At 37.0% G+C, this 26896-nt stretch overlaps 1 protein-coding gene across 1 annotated transcript in view; it reads right to left on the reverse strand.

Moving 5' to 3' along the window:
• Nucleotides 1-1581: 1581 nt before the first annotated feature.
• Nucleotides 1582-26896, reverse strand: part of LOC133526279 (runt-related transcription factor 1) — a 50903-nt gene continuing 25588 nt past the window's right edge. Inside the window, exons 4-6 of the mRNA XM_061862830.1 lie at nt 18017-18214; nt 2625-2777; nt 1582-2333 (exon numbers count right to left, since the gene is read on the reverse strand). Coding sequence (XP_061718814.1) covers nt 1840-2333; nt 2625-2777; nt 18017-18214 — 845 coding nt within the window. The 3' untranslated portion in view covers nt 1582-1839. The remainder of the gene's footprint in view (nt 2334-2624; nt 2778-18016; nt 18215-26896) is intronic.

Genomic DNA, 26896 nt, shown 5'->3' on the forward strand with positions numbered 1-26896 from the left:
AAAGCAGCGCGTACCACGCACAGTTTTAATTGGACCGCTTAGCATGACTTACGTTATCGCGCGCGACTCCATATGTCAAGCGCGACTACAAGTTAGGGAATCGCGTGCGGCACAGTCATACTAAGCGGTCTGATATAGCTGGGCAGTCGGCGATGCTAAATGTGTAGTTACTCGAGCGTCGTAGAGACCTATTGGAATTGAAAGATTTGATGATAGGAAGAAAAAAAGGTTATATAAAGTTTTCTATTCCAGCGAGCATGAAAGTGTCGACAATATTTTTTTTCGTGGAGTTGGTGGAGGGTTAAAGGAATCGTAAAGTATTTATAATATGGATTTGGTCATTTTGTTCGTAGTTAATGCTATGATTTTTCTATAACTTAATATGACAACTATTTGTACGCATTTCGCATTTGACGAGCACAACTTAGACGCCCGATTTTCACATTGTAATCATCAGATTAAGAAAATGCGTAGTCATACGTGCAGATTAGTAATAGCACAATTATAGACTTAATTTAGACTGAACTGACCAAATCCACAATCTGCTTAACGATTTGTAGAACCATCCACCAACCAACGGATCAACATAGACGGCTAAACGTGGTTAAGGTAGCCTCCACGGGGTAGCAAGATATCACTCATGTCTTAAGGGGAACACTGATTACTAGTTCGCCGGACGATATCGGCCTGTCAGTTATTCCCAAAAGCTGACAATCGAGGCTCCCTTTAATCTGATGCACTCGAATAACTACAAAAATCACGTCATGAACTCCTCTACCAATATTATTTGAGTAAACAAGATACTACAAATATCTCAACCCAGTTTAACACATTCAGTGCCAGCGAATCGTACGCGCTACGAGCGTAGGCGATAACATGTGAAAACCCGTATGTTGCGAAATGCGTCTACAGACAGAACGCCCGCCTGGCGGGCTGCTTGCATTGAATGCGTTACTAATTAATCTTATATGTACGTAAGCTAGAAGACACAATGTATTTTGTAAGGCAAATATTATCACCCTAGCTGCACTATCATATTTTCTATTTCATTTCTTATGCAGAATTTTATGGACTGAAATGGTAATGAAGATTGATAGGGTTAAGGAGTTAGACCTAGTGCTTGTTCAGATATGTCTGAACAATGTAAAATACATATTTTTGATGGCGACTATATCGACCTACCTATAAAGTAGTATTAGTTGTATACAAAATATCTTTCATCTGGAGTTTTTATGACGACTTTTTTGAACTTAAATATATTAATAATAATCTATTGATCAATCAATAATTTGTATAATTCCTTTATGTAAAACAAAAAAACGAAGAACTCTTTTTTTTTCTCGCTCCGGATCGTTATTTTCATCATGCTGTAAAAAGGTTCTCCTGCAATTTAAATGTTTCAATTTTGTTACATACAAATTTTCTATAAAATATTGTGACCCGGTGGCCAAACGACGTATTCCCTGCGGTTTGAATAATAATAGGTCCGATCCAAAACAGTATTTGCCTCTCGCGCGGCCATCGAAATGAGCTGCAATTATTTATCAGAAACCCAATTACGCCACTTAATTAAATAAACAGTTAAAATTTCAATAACTTTATTTACACATTTTTGCATTATCTTATAATACAGTCAACAATTTTGTTAAACATTGCAATTGAAGTTCACATTCATTTATCTAACGTAAAACACCATCTATCGACAGTAATCACTATATTTAGCCACCGTTAACATCTATAACCGGTTGTCCACACACTTACGAGTATCACTCCGGACGGTTAGCGAGCCGAACACTAAAGTCTTCCTGTATTTGTCACGAGTCTTTAGATAAAAATTGTCTAATACGGACGCCACACATCGACCGGTCTTCGTTCGGAAGTAGTCATTGCTTTGCTGCGCGTTCTGACCCCTTGTTCCGTCCATTCCGGAGAAGCGGGTCTTTTTTTTCCACCACTGGATGGAGTAGAGTTCGCTTCTTCTTCTCTGTCCGGACTAGAGTTGGAATCTTCTTGAGGGGGTGGTGGTCTAAGCCACCAATCGTAGCCACCGTAAAGTTGAGAATAAAGCCACGCCGGCGGCGTCGGTAGTAAAGGGGAATTTAGGAACAGTTGTGCAGCTAACGCGCTGTGGAATAGACTGGAAGGTGCTGGTAGAGGCTGGAGGGGTTTCCTGGTTCTGGTGACGGAGGTGAAGGCTCCTGGACGGTCGTCGGGTGGCGGGCTGATGGATGCCGTGACGGAGATATCGTCGCTCTGCGGAGAGCTCGGCCGCGAGTTGGCGGGGCTCGTCGTGCTGTGCGCGTGCACTGTTGTAGGGTTCTCGGATGTCACATCTGTGAAACATAACATTGTTTCAACACTAGTATAAACCATACACACTAGAAATAATTTAAAAGAATGATTGTAAAATGTTGACCATCCGTCACCTTGACTAGACATGTATTTCTCTAAGATATTAGTCCCCTTAGAACTAATATCATCAGTATCCAACTGTCCACCAAAATACGAGTAATAATTAATCATAGTTATGTCAAATGCTCCCAAAGATTAAAAACGAAATGTCCCAGGTATAATTCCGCCTGCCGCTTAAACGTGAAGAGCTAGTACAATAAGATGATGCTCACCAGTTTCATGTGCTTGTGGAGGGTGCCCAGGCGCATGGGGTGGTAGCACATGCGGGGTGAAATGTGCGTGTGGTGGTAGCAGAGGAGGGGGGTAATGCCGCGCTAACGCCCCCCACTCGCCATTCGGAAGGCCGGCCAACTGATGAGCTATGCCTGGCAACAAGAAAATAACTTTTAATATAGGTACTTAATGTTAGGCTTATAAGTTAAGTGTTACTTTCAAGGCCTGGGTTATGAAAGGTGGAGATAAGGAATAAAATCTCCATGTACCAAAAAGTGTCGCCAAAAAACCTTAAATAGGTGGCGGTACAATACCTAGAATACTTGACAAAAAATCAAATCATAGACAGCGCACTTCACTCCGTCAATAACGCCTAGGTTCTTAGCTACTCTAGCACTACTCTGGAGAGATTTGGAACTATTATTTACAGCTGACACTTGCAACAGTTCTACCATAAGAGATGTCACTCCTTTGAAATCCATACACTCCATAGCCTGATGGAAATGACAATACGTAATTCCTAGACGTAACATTTGAAAATACAAATTTTGTATGACAAATGCCAGCTGACTGCGTCATTATCTACGTTATCTAATCGATTACTGATTACTGGAATCGTTGATGCAACCCTTTAAAGAAGCTTTCTTGATGAGTCAACTTCATATTACCTACTATTGATAACGTGAACAATTACAACTGCTTTTAACAACTGGCGTATAACGCTTAACGCAGCCAGCATACAAGTCCTATCCTTTCGAACAATTTATGATCTCAACCCTATTTTAAATTATGAACTCTATGCTGCATATGTTAAGATGGTATTTTCATTAATGTGACTAATAAGATAAGAGGTTTAGAAGGTAGCTGTGGATATTTAAATAATGAGAGACAATCCCTCGCTCCCCCACAAGCTTGTTTCAATTCGCGCCTTATCTCCGTCGCGGCACTCCTCAATTGTTAGCTCTGACAAGTTTGAAATGCGCGGATCGGGAATCAAAATAAGACGGGTTTTAAGTAGGTTATATGTGCCTATATGTGTTTGTCAAGTTACTCGAGTGTCTTTTGAGAGTAACGTACCTAAGTGTTCGTTAGCGGAGATGCGTAAATAAGTCTTTTATACAACTTGTTTGTTCCTGTCCTCTGAAGGTTATGCGAATTGAAGGTTTCAATCTCTAAATTTATTAAGATATTTGTAAGTAATATAAGAATAAATTTAAATTATATGATCTTACGTTAAAAAGTAGTTAATTTTATGAACCTCCATTGTGTATTTTCGTGTATATTGTTTGAGTTTGTAGTCATCATCTCAGCCGAATGACGTCCACTGCTGGACAAAGGCCTCCCCCAAGGATCTCCACAACGAACGGTTATTCGCTGCCCTCAACCAACGGTTTCCCGCGACTTTGTAGTGATTGTATATATTAAGGCGTCGTAAGTTCAGGTTCTTCTCTCACTCTCACTGACCGTGAGCGTGAGCGAGACATAATTCTAATATCAGTGTATAGTCATAGAATTTAATTCCCGACTCATTTTGTAGCTTGTCACGGTAACAATAGTATGAGATGTTTAGCGACTTTCATATTAATTGTCACTGTGACAGGTTATGAAATGGTTCGGAAATTAAATTCTTTGACTGTATACATTCGAATTGGCCTGTTTGTTCAAAGCCTAAGGTCACGTTGTATACAGAATGATTTCTGGGTCGTGGAGCAAGAGAACAAGACATCATACAGAATTCAAAGATAAGCTTAATGATGTTGGTAATTATTTATTATCACCAATAATGATGATTACGTTTCAGATGAAAAGTAGAAAAAAACACTTTTGTACAATGTGGTCACCCTATTCAATGTGACGTCTTGTCGTTTTCCATACAGCGTATGTTAAAAGTCATAGAGTGACCATGATTTCTTAGTATAAAATTAATTTAACTTGAAAAATAAAATTAAACTACTTATCTTTTAACCAAATACTACTATATGATAATGTGGATCATTTACAGAGTCAGAAAAAACGGTTTTGGATCACGACCCAAAAATCACCCTGTATAGGTAGGTACGTATCATTTTATAGCTAACGAAAATATTATATGTTGATTACTATTATTTTTTGTGGCATTCAGATTACCAAATTAGGTAATCCATTCAGCCGCAAGTGAACGAAAGCGTAAACAAAGTTGAACGATATTTTTTAAAAATCGGCCATAGCATGTCAGGCCACGCTCAGTGTAGGGTTCCGTAGTTACTATTCTGTCAGAATAGGCTGAATGTACATGATAGGTACTTACTAATAGCCCAGTAATACTTTACTAATAGCCTTACCTATCATGTACATTACAAGCATAAGGGAGTGCCTTCGCAGAGTTCGCAGCGCTTTGTACGTTTTTTTTAGTAAGACGAGAAGACTTTTAATAATAACTCAAAAACGGCTAGACCGATCATGTCCGCTATAGTTTTTATACTTTTCATTAAAGTATTTTCAGGTTCAAAAGTTAAAAGGCATTTTTTTTTTCTTTCGACAATTATTTCCAAAAATATTCACTGTATGCAAAAATACTTGTTAGAGACCCGTATTCGTTTTGAAAGATCTATCCAACAACTCCACACCATTGGGCTAAAGATTGTTTTGTTTGTACTTTTTTACCGTTTGTACCGTTTTGTCGCCATGCATGATTTATGTATCCATGCCAAATTGCAGCTTTCTAGCACTAACGATCACGAAGGAAATCCCCGGACGGATAGACAGACAAACATGGTGGTTCTTAGTTGAGTACGGAACCCTAAAACAGCTTCAAGATCTACTCGTAACATTGCCCCCCTCAAAATAAAAAATAAAAACAGTACACGTTATAAATCTTAAGGGTAGAGGTAAAACAATTACGTAACAATAAAGACACAATATTATGACAAATAAAATACAGCTGTAAATCAAATATTTCTAGATAGACAAGACTAACAGCTAAATAATAGTTAATTAAGTTATCAACGATTACGAACTGGTATTCCATTATTATAAATATTATATATCAATCTTACATCGTACCTATAATAGTAGTCTATCTCAATATAAAATAGAAGCGCGATGATCGCAAAGTATTTATACATAGGAAATTTGTTTTGGCGTCATAATTCACAGTTGACATTTTTAAGCGCATAAATTAACAAAGTTGCCGGCGCGACCCCGTACATTCGGCTTAACCCTTTAGCACCCACCTTGGGTAATTCCCACCCTACCCGACCCTTTCAGCAATAGAATAAATTACAGGCCGCTTTATGTCACAGATACCGGCGCTGCGAAAATGTAAAACGCATTATTTTCAATCCGGCCGCTTAATCTTTATAGTTCTTGTTGCAATTAGACGAAAGCCTTTTTACGTAGACATAAGGAAGGTGCTTTGAATGGCCTATGTTTGGGTTCCGCTGAGTTCATGTCCCTCCGCCAGTGTCTACAAAATGTGTCCGAATGGACCGTTCCCTTTCTCTCTCTCTCTCTAAGCCCAATTATTAAAAAAATAATCGGTATCAGTCTAAAGTAAATATTTTAAATTATTACATAAAAAATAAGAATTTTACTGAAAAACAATAAAATAGGTATTTTATATTATTTTACTGCGTTGATTAAGGTCGTTCCTGATGACGCCTTACAAATCATCCTATGTTTAATTATACCTTTAAAGGGCAAGACTGAAAACAATTCTCTATTCAAGTCTCATAGTCCAAAAAATTATGTACAAGAAAAAAATACAAAACGATGATTTCATGGGATAATGTATTGGCTTTATTTATCTAACCGAATTAAAAAAAACCGGACAAGTGCTAGTCGAACTCGCCCATTGGGGGTTCCGTACCATTTTGTAGGTAGGTGCATATTATAAATAGCTCAGGAATAATTTAATTACAAGTAACAAAAAATAAATAATTATTGGGGGACAATCTTACACCGATCGACCTAGCTCCAAACTAAACAAAGCTTGTACTCTGGGTACTATAGGCAACGATATACATAATTAAATAGATAAATACATACTTATATACCTACATAGAAAACACCCATGACCTGAGTATATGGCTTTAAATAAAACTTTCACGCTTTCGCCAGATAAAGGGTCTTGACAGACATACAGACAACAAAGTGATCTGGTTCCATTTTTTTCCTTTTGAGGTGCGGAACCTTAAAAACTGAAATTCCAATAAATCAATAGATCCTCACTTGGCATATATGTTTATACATCTAAAACTGACATGAGCTTTATTATCATCCTCACTTGGCATATATGTTTATACATCTAAAACTGACATGAGCTTTATTATCATCCTCACTTGGCATATATGTTTATACATCTAAAACTGACATGAGCTTTATTATCATCCTCACTTGGCATATATGTTTATACATCTAAAAATGGCATGAGCTTTATTATCATCCTTACTTGGCATATATGTTTATACATCTAAAACTGACATGAGCTTTATTATCATCCTCACTTGGCATATATGTTTATACATCTAAAACTGACATGAGCTTTATTATCATCCTCACTTGGCATATATGTTTATACATCTAAAACTGACATGAGCTTTATTATCATCCTCACTTGGCATATATGTTTATACATCTAAAACTGACATGAGCTTTATTATCATCCTCACTTGGCATATATGTTTATACATCTAAAACTGACATGAGCTTTATTATCATCCTCACTTGGCATATATGTTTATACATCTAAAAATGGCATGAGCTTTATTATCATCCTTACTTGGCATATATGTTTATACATCTAAAACTGACATGAGCTTTATTATCATCCTCACTTGGCATATATGTTTATACATCTAAAACTGACATGAGCTTTATTATCATCCTCACTTGGCATATATGTTTATACATCTAAAACTGACATGAGCTTTATTATCATCCTCACTTGGCATATATGTTTATACATCTAAAAATGGCATGAGCTTTACTATCTACATATTAGACGTTGAATATAACATGATATATTCAACGTCTAATATCTAGATACTCGTAATAAAGCTCATGCCATTTTTAGATTAAATATTTACAAATGTTTACGACTCGATTTGAACCGTTGCATCTGCAAAATTTATTACCTTCCACAACTTGCCTCGTTAAATTAGGTAGTTACTTTGCTTCCACATTTTTATGCTCTAGTTCGAAAAACGAAGGAAATCTGCTCACATTTTTGGGGAGAAAAATTAAAGAAAGTTCACCGTTGACAATTTAACTAATGGCCGCTGCTCGGTATTGGGGAAAGTCTGAAGATTAAGTTGTTTCTCAGTAATAGACCATCCATATCGGATTAAAACGTCAATCTAACCCTTTGAGCTGATTAATCGTTTTATGAGCACGTCGTCAAATTAATGATTAGGTATATTTTTACAACTAAATTTCGTTACAATTCTAAATGGCATACTAGCGTTAAGCACACGCAAATCGTGGCATTGTTTTATATTTGTGACTTTATTGATGTATGTATTATGAACTTTATATGTTTATTAGTGATGGAAATGGCAATAACTCTTTGACAGAGGAAAAATCCAAATCCCGTATCATTGTAAATCCAATTTTGACAGGCTGCATGCAAGAAAGGTGACGTAAAAACGTGACTTTTTTTATATACTACAACGGTGGCAAACAAGCATACGGCCTGCCTGATGGTAAGCAGTTTCCGTAGCCTATGTACGCCTGCAACTCCAGAGGAGTTACATGCGCGTTGCCGACCCTAACCCCCTCGTTGAGCTCTGCTAACCTTACTCACCAAACAATTTGGTAACAATTTTAAGGATCGGAATACTTATTAAAATATAATGTATATAAAATATCGATTATCTTAAATGCTGGTTTAATAAAGAGCAGATTGTGCAGGAATTTCTATTGTATTTTAATAAGTGTACGAGTAGCCAAGGCGGGTGGTCGCTATTCAGGGCCGCCTTTCTTCAGCTAAGAGCATTCAGGTCAGCACACAGCTATTCTTACAGTAATATAAGTAATATAATTATCAATTATTGAGATAACCGACATAGTACGCATCACCTAATATGACCAACGGAGAACGCCAACACCGTGGAACAATATCACAAAGTCTGCAAAGATCACGATACGCGACACGACTTCAACTAGCTATGCTAAAAAGCAAGAGGCACAATATATTAAAAAGAAACCCTTTCCACAGTTTTAGATTTTAGTTTAGAAGCAGATTATATGAAATATTAAATTGTTGTACAGCTTTTCAATTTTTAACACGTTAACAGTCCCCATACCACAAGTATGCATGTCCTCGTACGTCCAAGCAAATTACTTCAATCACACGTCCATGCTCTACCTATGGGTCACTAAGAAAAAAAAACAAGCACGCACTCGAATTAAAACAATAACCTTCTATATGCTGTTGGTCTAAGTAACCAACTATTATTATATAAGAATTATCCCTATATTATCTCACAGTATGAAGTTACTAATCTAAGTGCGTACCTGGTCGTATCATCTTGACCCATATGTGGGGCACGGACGTGTAGAGATAGTTCAGCGTGACCCATATATGGGGCATTGGACTGTGAACGTGTTAAACCGTACGTAAGTAAAAAGTATGGTCAGAAATTAGAAGACAAATCGCGTAGGTATAGGTATTGCTGATTGATTGGTATAATAATAATATTAATAATTTACCTTATTCCTTACTCTTTAAACCTTACTCCTTTGTAATAATCGAAAAATTTACGAAAAATGTAAACATACTATATTTGACTTTTAGTGTTCTCTACATTGTAAGTAAAAAGTAAAAGACATAGCAGATGATACTAAGATAAAAACAAGACATAATTCATTCGATTGTTTCACATACGTTGTTATTTTTTTACCCATCTTTGGTCATAAGCCCTCTTAGCGTAGCACGGCGGAGATACTGCATAAGATATGTATACTGCAGCGGCTTAGACAATATCCACGGACGCGAGACGCAAAAAATACCGGCAGAACTCAAGATTACCCGGCTTTGTTCTACTACCACTCAAAAGTCGAAGTGCAGCGTACACTCGGACCCGAAAGTAGCTTCATTAGGTACACTATTCAGTAAAACACTTATACGACAAGTTGTATCTGGTTGCACATTATTGAAATGACATAATATATCAGTGTTTTGCGTGTACCTACTTTTAATACATTTTTGATCATCTCACCGTTAACTATTTAGATTTGATTGCGTTGTAAAAATATAATCTTATTCTTTACATTTAGTCTTGACATGTCAGATTGTCAAACTAAAATATATCCTTATGTTAGTCCAACTAGGCTTTAGATGATACTTTACCTAAGTACTTCTACATTTACAAATGTATACAAACAGCAATGGAATTTACCCGTGTTATCGTGGGTTAAGGAGTTTTTTGAAGTTACACCCGTAATTATTATTTTTTAATTTACCGAGCAGCAATGTACTGCAAACATTGCGAGACATAACATGACATTACAAGATACGAGCTTTTTATAGTAACTGACGTAACTGTCAAAAGCTCTTATGTCGTAACTTGTCTTACATTGCCGGCCGAATTATTATGTATGGTTAATTCATATTTTCATTGTACTTCTAAGCAAAAGTTATCTCAATATACTTCTTAGGTCCTATGTTAACCACCGTTTGAAGGTTTGCCCGTATTGAATTTACACACTCTCATTAACCAATAATACATTTTCACTATAACAGATACAATTCGGAGTGAACGTAGTAAAGAAAGTATAATATAGTATGTACTTAGTTACATTAATTTAGTAAAATTTTACTTCTATCCCTTTGAACTAACCCATTAGAAAGTTTATTCAAACTTCATGTGCACCCATTTCGATATCATAGCTCAACTTTCGCGGAACTCGTTACAAGAAAAACGAGGAGGCATTTTCGTTTTGTGCTCCTTGATCAAAGTTGCAAAAGAAAGGGCAGCTACAGACGATTTGCATTCGTTAAAAATGTGGAATACTTCGTGTTTGTGTGCTGTGCACAATGTGGAAGCGTCGCTGCGCCCTATCGATTTTGATATTTTAAGATCATGTTACAAACCAATTTAATCAAATAAATTTGTTTGGTATTGTTTTTCTTTTATTTCTTTATAAATAAATACTTGTTTTCAAATAATTATTTTCAAAAAGTACATAAATTGCTAATTCTCTTTACAATAGTAACATAAAAAATCATTCTAAAATAAAAATAAATGTATTACTTAATACAAAATAGGTGATCAATTTGATCTCTAACAGTTACGCCTGACAAGTTACAAGAATTTACACAGGTACCGCTATCGACCATCATTAGATGTGTAACCTTGACCCATATTCGTTACTATCCGGCCAATTTATAGTTTGTAGCAAATGTATATACTTAGATGTACATATGTTGAAGGAAAACAATCAAGGAGATTCGTATGAAAATATTCTAAATTGAAACTAAGAAACAAACCTTAACCAGAAACAAGTACCTATCAAGAGCGGCTCGTCGGCAATAGTGTGCCGGCCGCATTCGAAGACGTGCCCGTCCGCTACATTGCCTCAGACGAAGGGGTTTTTTCCGACTTTGAAAAATCGCGCCGCCGCGAGAGGGTTGAACCCAAACATTTTAATGCCATTTGCTAGATTGCGTCTTGCATTTTTCTTTCCCCGCTACAGCGCTAATCCGCGAAGAAGACCGGGATTACAGGGATAAAAGTATTTACGTTTTTAGTGTGATTCCGATGTCCCAGATTAGGGAGGAATTTTTTAACGGCTCTCCGAACCCTCGCGGTGATTAGAGAAAGGGTTGGAAGCACTTTCGAGTAATTATTTTACATTTCTTCGAACATCATTGAAGTGCTAACGCGCCAGCGATTTCGCCTCCCTTTGCACGGCTTTAAAAGGTATCCAAGTTGTTTAGAACGTAGATAATAATCGTAGCTTAATGAAAACCGGTGTAGACTATCATGCAAAGCTAAGTTAAAATATTTAGCAAATATTTACTCTCAAAAGACGAGTCAGGGCTCGAGTGCGCTAGTTGCTAAAGTGTTAACATTTAATTATTTCTGAGCATAAGTTTATAAGTTTAATTAATTTTCGTAAAGTTCTTAGGCGTCACGCGTGGCAATTACAACATTCGTTTCAAAGTCGGTGGTTGGAGTAATGGTAGAAACTTATGAGAAATGATGGGCACATGCGCCTTGACAGGAGTTTGATTCGGCAACGGAAACCCTTGCCTATTATAAATTGAAAGTAATCATTCAGGGAACAGTCCGACATAATAGCAAAAGCTATATAGGTATGCATACAACGAACTGTTCTTAGCAACTACGAGATTTATTTAGTCCTGATTTCGAGGAAAATCTGAAAAAGGAGAACGCGTAATAAATACTTACAATAAAGTTCAAATTCGAGGCTAAGTACTACAAGACATAAAGAAAAACGTTCAAGCATGGTAACAATGCTCGCCAATCACCATACACTGAGTTGTTCAGCATTAGTGGCGGCTACGTCACAGCATGGGCTAACAAGACGGATATCCCCCGTACATCATAAGGTTAATAAGAGGGCTCGCGAACTAACGACTACGCTTTGTCAACGCGCCTTAACCCGCCCGCCGCCATCTTTGGCAGCCATGTTGGATTTCAATCTACTTAGCGCTTAATGAATTTGTGTCTATTGATTTTGTTTAACCCCTTTTTGTTTTGCTTAATTAACCTTTGGTTTTGAACAAGGGAGACTGAAGGTTAACTTTATACTTATTGTGCTTAACTATGGTTGTTTATTTTTATAAGCTTTTGTCTAACACTTTCACCATCCACGTTATCCGAATGGTATCTAAAATGCTAATTCGCCTTAAGTAAAAAGTTTGCGTCTCCAGATGCATCTAATGAAATAGTGATCTTTATGGGAGCGTTCGTTCATTTTGTGCAATTTCGCTGGACTGTAAAACGAGTTAATCCAACCTTTAATCAATATAATAAACCGAACTTTATAGAACGCGAAATTTATAGGGAAAAATTGATAGAACTTTTTTCTGCATACGCAACGCTTATCATAGAAAATATTCGATATTATAGATAAACATGTACTACTAGGTATACCTACGGATGATTATCACTACATGCGTACTGTAACGGGCTACGAACTACGGCATAAGACAATTATCAAATACGTATTTTTTTAACTATGTATGAATGGAAAATGCATATGATATGACATACAATATCTTCGAAACAGAATTCCATGCATTCGTACAATACAATATTTAAATCAACGAGAACTTATGTTTCTGAAAGGATTAATGGATTACTACACACCTTTTCACACACATACATGTGCCTATAGACATATGAAAATTACGCGCATTACCAGTTAATGGGGCCCGCGTCATCATCTCGAATTTATTCGAATGCGCAGTAAAAGCTCGAATCGCGCCATACAAAAGGCTGTATGAGGTGGGTGGAACATTTAAAATTTACAAATGCGTAATTATGCACCCGCATTGTCGCGAGCGGGCGGCGGAAGGGTTAACCCCCTAACCTTTCTTCCCCCCTCCCCCACGATCCGGGGCTTCCGGGCCTAATGCTATATTTAATTTTCTCTAAGGCTCCCTCATTAATAATGCGAGCTGCGACTTAAAGTGGTGCTCATACGGCCGCGTGGAAGAAACGTACCGCGGCGTACTGAGTGACGTGCATTAATTCGGGTATAAATTGGTAATTAAGGTAATTTTGAGGTGACAGGTGCTGTAATTCAGCTGTGTAATTGTTTAAGTTTTGTCTTCTTGGAGCTAGGCTTGATACTGGTCGTGAAACCAGGTCTTAATTAATTTAGATATGTATACTCAAGTTCATGAAGATACATTTTCGAATGTTAAGAAATAATCCCTCAATAATTAAATTCACAAACATTATGTTTAAAAGGTACTAAAAAATATTTTCTAGGCAGTTTATCTGCAAAATAATAAGTCCAACTTTAGAGGAGTTAAAGAACGTTTGTTAATTTAGGTACCTAATAATTTGGTGGTATTTAATGTCTCTGACGTTAAATAGACACTTTTATACTTATCCTTCATCCTCTAAGACTATCCTAATCAACAATAAAAAACATCTTGAGTTCTTTAGTTATGAGCCACAGAATTTTTTTGCGAAGATTATAAGAAATGTATCTTCAGCAAATCTGCCTTTGGATGATATTATGAAAGAATTTTAACAGAAGACATTTTCCTTTTAACATTTCATTGAAGTGCTCGTCAATTAGCAAAGCAATTATGATGCCTCATCCACACCTTTCCATGTTGAAGTTGCCGTGCGAATGTGGATAATTTATCATGATTTCGCGGGGTTATTGGTGTTTCAATACCGCTCCACGCTCAAACGCCGTAAGTGAACGGTACAACTGTACTAACACCAACACTCTTACCTGACCCTAGATGGACCTTATCCCATCGCAATAAGGTTTACGAGTTGACAGTTAACGGTGTAGGCAATGGAACAGCACATAAGACCTGTTTATAATTACGGGGTTACTACAGTTAAGAGGGCAGAGACGGTGTTTGGGAATTTACATATTGAAGTGGGCTAAATTGTTTCTGAGGAACAAAGCGAATGAGAGCGTTGAAAGAAGACTCGGAGGGAGCTACTTGTAGCTTGTTTGTTGGTAGTTGACGGGAGATGTTTACAAATACACGTACGCTATAGAATAAAAGCTATGGACGGTTAACATGATTTTAATTCGACCTAATTCAAATCCACAAAACAGGTCAGTATCGGTAATTAATTACTAATTTAATAACACTTTAAGTCCGATTAGGACAAAAAAGTGCCTATCATTACTAATGGGTCAATTATTTTAGCACTCCCGTTTAGTTAATAATTTATTTTAATTTATTTTAGAGGAATTGTAAGAATTATCAGCTACATACGTACATACATATCATTACAATTAAAATTCTCGCAAAGTGACTCGTCTTCAAATGAATCATCTGGGTGTAGCTATTTTAATTTTTTGTTTTCTTGTAAGACCATAATTTTGTGCAAATAAAAAGGGGTTAACTAAATGTTATATGCATATTATTTAACCCTACTGCAGTATACTTATATAAAAAATAAATTATTCAAACAATGCTATCTAATTATCCTTATAAGCTTACTTTGTAGGTTTGTGAAATAAACTTCAATTCAAACACCATATTGCATTACGTATCTCGTGAAATAAGTCACTCATTTACTTCTTTCCAACTTCCAAACATAATTATCGCTTCGCCGAAACCCTTCGAAACAAAACTTATTCCAAACTCAATATACGTCCAGCTTAAAAGCTAAAGTATATTAGCATGCATTAATTCCGGCAGGATCTTGGGCGCAGGAGCGCGAGGTGTGTAATTAGGTTAGGGCCCTTTGACACCCGCCTTAACGAGGTTTGCCTCGCCTCTGCGCAATACAAAGGCAACGGTAGTTTGACTATGGTTTGTGTGGGTACAGCTTAAGACCAATGCTTATGGACAGGTGGATATTTCGTTTGATAAATCTAATGGAAAGAAAAGATAATGGAATTGCTTTCAGAAACTTATGTGCAGGTGGATTTTTAGTAGGTTTGACACATAATTACGAATATTAAGATTTTCATCACCTTTCAGTTTATTTCACTTTCAATATGCGGTTGTAGCTTAAGGTCAGAAGGCCATTAGGTACTTTGGAAGGAAGTATACATGTAGTAAGAGACTCTCTTTTAACTCTTTTATGGTAATGATAGCGCTGACGGTATGTATGCGTAATACACATGTCTAATTGTCTACAGTTTAAAATGAAAAGTCCTAATAGCAATGCCATACTTTATTGAAATTTAACACCCTATGCTACCTAAATATAGGTAGGTGGTAATACGAGAATCCGCTTGCAAGCGAAAAACCAGGTGCCTAGCGACGCCCCACGCGCGTCGCCACTTATTACGCCGATTAATTTGCCAGGGATTTCCGGGTAGCAACTATACGTGTAGCACTAACTCTACCTGTAGTCTGAGCTTGTTCTTCTCTTGATATCAATATGTGAGGATGAAGAGCCCAGGGAAAAAAAATAACAGAGTTACGTAAACTTAAGCGTAGTATACTTACGTAAGAATGGAATATTACATTTTAATTTATATTCTGTGTTCCCAAAATTTGCGGTGAATCAACTGGCTACTAAACTAATAAAACCGGCCATAACTGTGTAGGCAATCCGATGGATGATCAGTGGCGATATTCGTAGGGAATCCGAAGCTAATTTTGCTTTCCTTTTCTCCATGAACCGATCGTGAAAGTATTCAACGGGCTGAAATTAGACAAGCCGGTGGGAATCGAGTTCTTTGAACGATCCGCCACTGGTAGGTAGGTATTCCTGGAGTCGTTAATATCGCTATACAACATAGTTCACATAGTTAATATCGAAGGCAACTTTTGTTTTTCTGTGAAATGACTTCATTACCTAACTAAGTACAGCAATATCTAGTATCTAGATGACAATATGAAACCACAGAAAAGCCGCAGTCCATCAGACCCTATATATTTATAGAAATAGCTGTATAACAAACTTCACAAAGGTAAAATAATGAGGCAGTCTGGTGTCAAAAGAAGGGTTCCAAATTGATAATTAATTGTTTCGCAAAACTTCTGGAGCAAATTAAATCCCTTTTGAGGCGTCGGACGCCGCGGACTGACAAAGGTCCACGGTGACAATTTAATATCTGCCGGATAGAAACGTCGACCCTGCCTCGTCCTACGTTTGTGACGGTCTAAGGCATATGCGGTAGCGGCAGAAACTAGTAAATATTCAAGACGGCCATACCGTATTCGTTGAGGGAGCCATTTTATTATTATTTTACCTTTAAAATCTATCACCTAGTGCTATTTATGGTTTCTAAACTTTAAATCTGACTTTCCTGACTACTTTCATATGCACAATAGCACAAAGTGCGTAGCATAAAATGGTGTATTCCCCAATAGTCGCATAACACTACGTGCCAAGCCGATTTGGTTAGTGGTCCGATTTATTAAAGCATAATGTAGCGGGGTCCTTATCACAATTCATGACTCATTTAACCTCTTTTACTATTTATTATACGAGCCGAAAAATGAGGGGAAACATACAGTACTAATTTTACAAGCTTTTTATTAACTTGCATTGCAATGTACCTATGTATGTACGGGTCAAATCTTGCACGTTAAATTTGACCAACTTTAAGGTTTCCGATGAAGCTAAAAATTTGCATACATATGTACATATGACAATGCAATATTATGGTACCATCGAGCTGATTTGATGATGGAAACAGGAGGTGGGCATATGAACTCTGTGATAAAACAACGCAACCTAATTGTGATTGGGGTTTTTAGAATTGGCTCGATGAGTATTAGTGTCCTGTGGAAAGAAAAGTACAGTCAGCGATAAAAGCTTGTACCAAAAATTATTTTTTTACCAAAAACTTATTATTACTACATATAACCATATTCAGCGGATTCAACCTTTTATCTTGTGAACTATATAAACTACTTAAATGGTTATGCTAACATACCATATTTATATTTTTGAATACCTCTTATAGAAGTGTTTGATGACCGAATAGAAAGAAGTTCTGAAAACTTTACATTTCATACATTTCATCCGTCCTTAATTATCTTTAATCATTAAAAGCGGCCTGTTTAGCCATTAAAAACTCTAAACTCCTTCAAAATAAAGATGTTGTATTTTAGAATAAAAATAATAAGTTCCATGGAACTACTGTAAAAGGCCTTCAAGTTCTAAGACAACAACCATCAACTTCAAAAAAACCGCTAGTCGCTTGTCACTTGTTTATCATTTGCAAAGCGACGCAACGGGGAGCCGTCTCCGTGACTAACTTCGCGCCTGCAACGCTGCACACCTATTCTCACCTCTGTAGCTATGTGTGCTGTATCATAAATGAAATTAAACCTTACTGTGAAGTTATAAGTTATACTATGTTACTGCAGTGTGTTGGACTTTACTGATGCGGTACGGCTTAACCAAGATTATGTGGCTGTTACAAGCAATGTCTTTTTATGTCAGTCGATTCTCTTTAAACGTTGATGTGAGAACGAATCACTTTGCTCATAAATACTTAGGCAATTAAATGATGGCTTTCTGAACTTGTGGTGCCGCGAACCACGAGCCAAGATGGAAGAGCTATAAGTCAATATGACGGGTCTTAGAACTCGCTATTAGCATCTAATAAATAGTGACAATGAAAGTGGCTAAATACATCGTAACACACCTTTGTTACCATATAAAAAAAGATGTGTTCCGAGTTGCGACATTTGGAAACTTTTTGTCCGTCAGTTATGATGGCGTCATAGTAAGTATCACCAATAAGTAAAGGAGACAAACCTAGTTACCTGATAGTTTGAACGGTAGTGATCCCATCAGTGGGTCCGGAGCGAACCGCGGCCCGAAGTGGAAGGGATGGAAGCCATGATGGCGGGTCTTGGATCGCGGCTCACGCGGCCCGTCGACCGTCACCTTGATGGCTTTCTGATACGTCACCACTTGCGGCGGTGACGTAGCCAGCATTATTGTCAGCGTGAAGGATTTACCTGCAAAGATATTGACATTAAAACAGTTGCTATTTACGTCATAACTACCTACGTTGAAAACTCGTATGCAAAGACGTATCCCGATTCGAAGAATGAGATACGATAAACATAAGTTCTGGTTTAGATAAGTTCTCATTTAGATATCGTTTATATGTCGTATAATTGACAGAAGCAGCTCGATTCAGCCAACCAAGGTCACTTTGACGTTAGAAATATAGTAGATAGATCTTATTGGGATCACAGCGGAATCGAAATAAACGTCAATTTTGACATGTCCTTTAGTTATCGATCTTCTAAGATCTCTCCAAGATCTTAAACTTGTTTTAATCATTCTTCGAATCGGGCCGGTAGTTTTGTTTGACGCAGTGTTATATACATAACTCCTTGGGCAAATTATAAAATCGCCAGTAAATTTACGAGAGCTGTTAGGCGCAAGATGGCAAATAATCTAGCCGCCTAGCATACACCATGACGTATTATTTTATCAAACACAATACAAACGTAGTACAAATTACAAACGTTGTTAATTTATTAAGTACCATAGTCTGGAGATTCGGGTAAGTATGTTACATACTTATTAGACGAGAACAGTACAGTAAAAACGACTTTGAAATTGGAACCTATTGGCGAAAGCCCAAAATACAAGTCTAGTTATTTGAATGTCTATTTTTTTGCACGTTATGTAACATAAACGGCTTAAGGGGTTGTAAAGTAAAAGGAGTTATTCGATACGTCTTGATGATGATTCTAATGAAATGATAAGTTGTTATTTCACGTTTCTACCACTTTCTACCGTTCTATATTCGATGAGTAAGATGAGAGCCAGTCGCGATGCTGTTGATCATATGTCAATGTAAATTACATTAAAGGGAATCCCTCGCACACGTAAACACGATTCTGCATCACTACTTAATGGTTACAAAAAGTCTGCGAATGCTACCACCCTAAGGGTTAAAAAATTACTACAGGATTTAAAAGTGGAAGTAAACATTTTGTCGTGTCAATCGACTGGGTCGCGTTGGCACGCGGGCCGCACCACAAATCAGCCGCCGACAGCTTCGGTGCGAGATGATCTCGCGACGTGGTTGCGCGCAGCTACGTGACCCCTTGCGGAAAGGGTTGTGGGATTGTTTCAGTGCAATATAAAGATTATACCTTTGGTTATACTATAAGTTCATACCTTTTTTCATTTTTCATTTCATTTAATCCATTGTTTTATCATGTTCATCAGTACATAAAGATCTTATTTTTAGACTTAGTAGGTACATGATACCCTGTTAGGGCATACAATATGGGACATGTTACTTAATCCTAAATAAAAATTACACTAATAAAATTATCATGCAACACTTGGTTTAAACTAAATTTAAACATGAGAGCAATTTAGTAGGTTAGTTTATAATTATAACAAGTCGTGCATGTCAACATAATTACGTATATGCCAATGTTTTACATTAGAGAAAATATGTAGATAAATTCAATTCATTCTCAGTAAATATAAAATTAAATGTTTTATGTCATGTTCGCTAAAGATTGATCCTTAAAAAATTCGTCTATGGTATAATAACATTTCTCAATAAGTATCCTCCTTAATTTATTTTTAAATAACTTAATGTCGCTGAATTGTTTAACAGTATCGGGAATTTTTTGCATTATTTGGACATATCGATAGAAGGGACCATTTTTAACCATGACAAACTTGCTAGGCGGTAAGATAATTTGATTTTTCCGTCTACTCTCGGGTTTGAATACTTCCGTTCCGTTAAATAATTAACCTATAAGACAGAGTCGTTTTTGTAGCAAAATTTGACTTTAGAAGCGCTGAACCGTTGATAAAACAGTTGTTTTGCTTCACTCTGGCATGTTACTGTGATTCAAAATAGGTAGATATTTTACTTGTGAATTTGTTAATCTATATATGTTTACAAATGCTAATCGATACCTACTAAAATGTCGTTGTAAGTTTTCAATGTGCCACTTTTAAAATACACTGTTATTCCATAATTCCATTATTAATACCTAAGGGTTAAAAATAACAAGTATAATAAACCGCGTGCCACTATGTCACGACCCACGAGCAACCACAGTCCGCAAACACATTGTTCACTTATTACTACTGCTAAACCCAATCAATTTATTTAATTAAGAACAATTGGTAACCGATACCTATTGCATTTCACGGTGCAATGCTATAAAACCCACCAATAACGGTGCCAAAGTACGAGTACTTATAACGAACCGCGCCACAAACCACGCAGCCCACTAACATGCGGAATGTTTCACTTATCGACCTTGAGGTTGTATTCAATCACGTGTGCCTGTGTCAATCACGAAGACACGTGCCTTGACTCGTAATGCCGTGTTATTAAAGGTCAGATTTGACAAGTCTGGGGGTCATCGTGGATCCTGCACCCGTAACTTAATTTGCGTAGTAGTTGTGAAAAATATTCAACCACATGCCCAGCCCCTTATAACATTTGAATAAATAAATAAATATTATAGGACATTATTACACAAATTGACTAAGTCCCACAGTAAGCTCAATAAGGCTTGTGTTGAGGGTACTTAGACAACGATATATATAATATATAAATATTTATAAATACTTAAATACATAGAAAACACCCATGACTCAGAACATACAACAAATAAAACATATAAATTATGTAATACATTAAACAATGTATAATTAAAAAAATAAGGTTAGCGATAAGACGTGTGGCCTTCAGCTTGTAATAAGTATCTTAGAATTTTCCATAATTCAAAATTTACCGGTCCATATTCATTAGAGGAAAACGTTTTTTTTTTTCATTTGTCATTTTACGGTGTAATAAAACACATTTATGTAAGGAATATGAAATAATAACATTTGCGGGCACAAGACACACCGCGAGCGCGGCGGCGGGTTGCGTGGTCTACCCTGACCCCAACGCGCTCCCATTGCTCGGTTTGCTGAGTTTGGCCACAATCGTGTCTATACGACATTCGTCTCTTTTACAGCGCTTTGTAACAGATACCTAAATGCTATGATTAAGCGATAGCCAAGCTAGATGCTGTGTCACTTTCGATTGATATATTAATTGGTGAGATAGAAGTAAATAACGCAACGCAACCCAACAACAAGAGGATTGCCGGTGCAAATGTGAGAGTGTCACAATTTTTATTAACGTTTTTCTAATTGTGATGGTTTCAATAAAATGTATGTACCTATGTACAATCTATCCAAATGTCGGACTGATGACGATTTTTAATTTGCACAGTATTATTTATCGCTTTATTGACAACCGAAAATGTGTCATGATAGTAGTAAATTTTAAGCAGTAATTAGGCACATCTCTGTTATAATATGAAATGAGAGTATAATTTTCTTGCGGGCTCAAGATACCGCGAGTGCGGGTCGCGCGGTCTGCCCCAACGCCCGATGCGACTATATAATATATAGTAAATATATCATATTTCCCTTGGCTGCCTTTGGCCACAATCATACATTTACAACTTATGTCTTTTCTGAGAAAGCCTCCCTAAGTGCGTTGAAAACGGATAGGGAAAAGTAGGTGTAACTTGTTAAAGTTTTGCAAAATAAGCGCCTTCAGATTGCACAGATTATTTTTATGTCTAGAAAAACGGAATAATACCTAGGTACTAGCGCAAAGTTGGCACTGTTAATAACTAATCTTGCTATAACTAATTACTACAACATTGAACACATTCGAATCCTAATTACGTCTGAACGAATCGCAAGATAAAAATTCCGCAAAGCGTTCAAAACAAAGGAGGGTGTTACATTCCCAGCGTCTGGCTGTATGCCAGCAGCCGTGGTCCTTCGGGCCATGAAAACGACATAAACACCCCCCCTCCGACCGCACCCAACCCCCCTCCGACCCGAAATGAGCGGCCTCCCACTTATTTTCATAAAACCCACATAAAGTGAACGCGAACTTAAGAGAGACCAAGAAATTGTTTTTCAGCTCCAATTTTCGCCAAAATAAGCAATTTCGTGAGTTGCGGGGAATGAGGCAGTCTTGTCGACTCTTCTTGTTTGGTCTCCATTTTCTTATATATATGTACCTACCTTTGTTAAATGCTTTGGTGTACATATAATATCGTCTATCTACATACCTAATAATATTCATTACCTAAAAAAATATTTGAAAGAATTAAAAAAAAAAAAACAGGTCATATAATACACATCGAATGTATGCTCCCAAACTTGTGTTATACAGTAGTTTGCAATGGATCGGAATCTTTCTCTCTCTTAATACAATTTTTATTACATGAAGACAAATAAAATCTTAATCAGGGTTTAAAGATGAAAATAGCATTTTCAGAACAGTCAGTAAAAATACAAACGTTTTTTTGAAGAGGACTCTTAGACTACCTATATAAATAAGATAAAGTTAATGATATTGTTGTCCTAGTCTTTTAACAACCTAATTGTAATAGTTGACAGCAGCGCGTCAAAAGCCCCTATTCCTTGCAATTAAAATGAAGGTGGCAACTATAGCCTATAGGGACAGCGCGGCAATATTTACGGTAACGTAAAGCTTCTACGTACCTATTAGGTACTTAAGCTAGCATTAGGAAGATATGTTTAAGATGCCTTTGAAAACACATACCTAAAGATATCGGAACGCTACAATACGCGAAGCATACTATATACATATAAACACTTCACTTATGGGTACTTATATACTACAGATATGTAGATAGCAAATATAATATGCTCTACCAACCCATACATGTCAAAGGGAACGTTAAGGGAAAAAATGAAGGCATTCGCCGCCTTCTACATAAATCACTGAGTTATTCATAAAAAGGCTTTCGTCTGCCCCCTCGCGAACATATTGCAGTTTGCACGTGCGACATACTTCATAAACTGCTGATATTGATCCCCTAGGGGGCGCCACAATGTACCTACACGGGCTCATACAAATATTGTGACTGAATAAATAAGTTGCAGTTATTGCTTAGTTCTGTTTGAGTGAATTTTGCTCATAATGGGACGCGTGGCGCCATCTAGCAAGCGCATGTGGAACTAATAAGTTTTGAAGAGCGTTAAGAGAGGTGGTTTCAGTTCTAAACGCATCGTCGTTAATTATTGAACGGTTTTTAATATTTTTTAATATCCTACATTTAAATGAATAGGTAAAAAAAAATGTTAAACCGATTTTTTTATAAAAAAGCCAATCAAAAAACAAAAACCTGCAGTGAATCCGTCATGTAACTATTTTTTATTTAATTGTAACTAACTGAACGGAATTGCAAATAAGTACACATACTTCTTAAAAGTGTTCATCATCAACTGCTATCAAAATCAAAAATTACTTGGTCTAAATTTATAAAAAGATATAATTACGCCAGTGAAAAGAAAACACATTATTCTCAAGAGTTTCCGGGTGGGTGCGTCAGATTAAAAATCAGCTTTATGCCATCATAAAGCAGGAGGAGCGTTAAGATAAGAGTCCCGTCCGCTAAATAAAAAATGAGCCGCAATCGTAATGGCTGCCAGCTCCTTTGATCTGGGTTTCACGGGCTTATTGGGGATTTGCGAGAGCGCCAATTTGGATATAAAACAGCCCGATACGCATTAGGGATATTAACCAATTGACTACACATGCGCATATGACTCACACATACGCGCAATTTTCAGCCTAAAGTCCCCTCCACAATAAAACGTGGCCAATACAAGCAGCGTCATAAAATCCAAGTTTATTGACGCGTCAAAAGAACAAGAAAGTCAAAAGCGAGCGCAATTAATAACGTCTCCAGGGAAGCACCTCAAGCCAAGCGGTCAATATTACCGAGACCCTCAATTTTCGCCACTCTCCCTAGCGCTAATAACAATAATTAGGAATGAGTGGTTCAATAATTAAAAACGGAAAGAGAACAACCCGAAAAAGACGAGCTAAACTGTAAAGAAAGTGAGTTTGTCCCTCTCTGATGTTGGCTAAGTGAGTGCTTCCGTTTCGCTCATCTCAATTTGCCTTATGAATTTTTGCACCCCCATAGTTCCTCTTTTAAATTTATTAAAATTGTAATGAATGTTTTGGCCTGTCTTCCGCTTTAAAGAAAAGTAGGTAGGTATATCTTATATAAATAGGCGGATAGACGCAAAGCAGATCACATCGTCTGATCTTGCACCAGTCACCAGCAATGTTTTCTATAATTTACATTCATCGCTAATTTCTTTCGCTTAAAATACCAAAACTGTATTGAAACCAGCAATAGTTATTTACAAATCGACTATTAGATATCTACTCTGATACCGGAGCCTCACTAACGAGAAACACCGTTGATTATCACGATAATGGACGTTTTTCATACGGCCATACTGGGGTTATCGCGATAATCAACGGTGTTCCCAGCTAGTGTGGCCCAGGCATGAAAGTAAGAGAGATCGAAAACTTACATCAGGTTTAGGGTCGGCAACGCGTATGTAACTCCTCCGGAGTTGCAGGCGTACATAGGCTACGGAGACTGCTTACCATCGGGCGGGCTGTATGCTTGTTTGCTACCGACGTAGTATTAAAAAAATACAATAGTTCTAGGAAGCGTCTGAGTGGAGTTAATGTATAATCTAGCTTTTTAAATGAAAAAGTTATCAAATAAGTATAACAATATAACATCTCTCAATATAATAGCTTCCAAAAGTACAAAAACACCCCACAACATATCCGCCGAGATGTTTTGAAATAACAAGGCTAATTTAAAATCATTAGTTGAGCGAAGGGCCGAGTGAACTGTATCAAAGGGGCTCCAGTTAATAACGAAAGGTGAGGCGGAGATCTTTTTCGCCACGGCTTTTACAAAAATAATTTCACCTTCAAGGGAGGGCACAGACACAGATGCAAATTGCACGTAAACTAAAGAGTTTTGAACTCTCCGCCTTTACAAATAAGGAGCGTTGAGGTGTATGATGTATTTGGTAAGCAGCTTCATATCTTTAAAAATACGTAGAGGAGGTATTGTGCTGGTTTTAGACGATGCGTGTAAAATGTAGTGAAGATTTTTATAAAATCTTTGATTTCACAAGTAATACAAAAAGTAATAACCCGTTTTTTCACATGCAAAGAGTTACCAAGTAACAACTAGGTACTAATAACTAGATAAAACTATAGGTAGTGAATAGAAAACTGTAGGCGAAGTTAAAAGAAAATCTTATAACTTTTTATCACCGGATACGTCTAGTTTAGCGCAGGTATCATAAAGGTGTTACAACTTAATCTTTGCTCCAAGAGTTTGAAGTATGTTTAATTGGTTTATGTAGGATATGCATAAAACAATGACCAACCTTAATAACAGCAGTAAGTATGTGTACAGGTTGATAATCTCCGAGCCACAAGCCATAAAAAAGTCAGCAAAATCAGTCTAAAGCCGCAGCAACCTTAGCTAAAAGCGTGTTAAAATACATTTTACACTTGAAAACATTATTTTATTGTTAGGTGTCGTCCTAATACAACGCGACTACGCAAATATCGCAAGTTCGCACAAAGATTACTCGTGCGAACGCGCGATCAAACATTATTGAACTCGAATAGGTGTCCGAATTGACAATCGCGCGACCAATTAGGACACCTATTCAAGATAAATATGTTTGATCGCGTAAAATTCGCGCGAACTTCCGATAATCGTGTAGTCGCGTTGTATTAGGACGATGCCTTAGCTACATAAAACGCGACCTTGATATGTGATGTTTATTGTCATTTATTGCATACATGTAGAGTTTTAAGAAACATTAAAAAGTACACTTTAAATTGAATGTCAGCCAATTAAAGACGCGCGTGTGGGGGCAGAGTGAGGGTGTATTTTTTATCGCGACTCGAAGGCGGGGGTCAATCAATCGATTAGCAGATGTCACTCCTTGACTACTGGTGCGGTAAATTGGGCTCTTACTGCACGGAGGCATAATAAGGCAGGATGGATCGTTAGTTAAATGCGAAATTAAATTTTCAATCTTTGATTCATTCAATTGAATAGGTATTTGGAATTTTTATTAGGTCGTGTAATGGACAAAACTGGAATGACAGTGACGACGTATAATATTACGAGTTTTGTAGAATTCCACATTGATTGAGTAATCAAGTCTCTCTAGTTTAGGATATTTTTACATACTTGTTACTTAAATTAAAGTACCTACGAGCAACTTGCATCTAATGAATTAAAAGCGAATTTTCAATCATTCGACAATACGAAAAAAAAATTACTCGCGTTTAAGAAAAGATAAAATAAATTTTCCCTTGAACTTGCCCCAACTTAGCCTATTATTTTAAATCATCAATTCGGTTTGTTACAATGGAAACTTTTCTGTAATTAATAATTCCTAGCTAAATGAAAGTGAAGGCTGCCCGCTCCCCGCTGACACGGCAAACCGGAGCAAAAAACGTTGGGGGCCCTCATTAAATTTTTCGCTTATTAAAAATTCCCCGCGCCCCGTCCCTCGGCATCAGATAGCCAACTTTTTATCCCGGAACGAAACAAAAGTTATGTTCGCGGGGCACCGATCTCCCCTTTGTCTTTTCACTCGATAATTTGAGTGAGATTTTCTCGCAATTTAAGATAAACAAAGAGAGCGCTTACCCTTAATTGGAAAGCAGAGCGTTATTCAGGAAGGAACGTGACAAATAGACACCTCTTAACTTCTTTTCCACTTTAGCCGCTCTGGGCTATATTGGTTTTTTCCGT

Source organism: Cydia pomonella, chromosome 16 (assembly GCF_033807575.1).
Source record: "Cydia pomonella isolate Wapato2018A chromosome 16, ilCydPomo1, whole genome shotgun sequence".
NCBI classification, from domain to species: domain Eukaryota; kingdom Metazoa; phylum Arthropoda; class Insecta; order Lepidoptera; family Tortricidae; genus Cydia; species Cydia pomonella.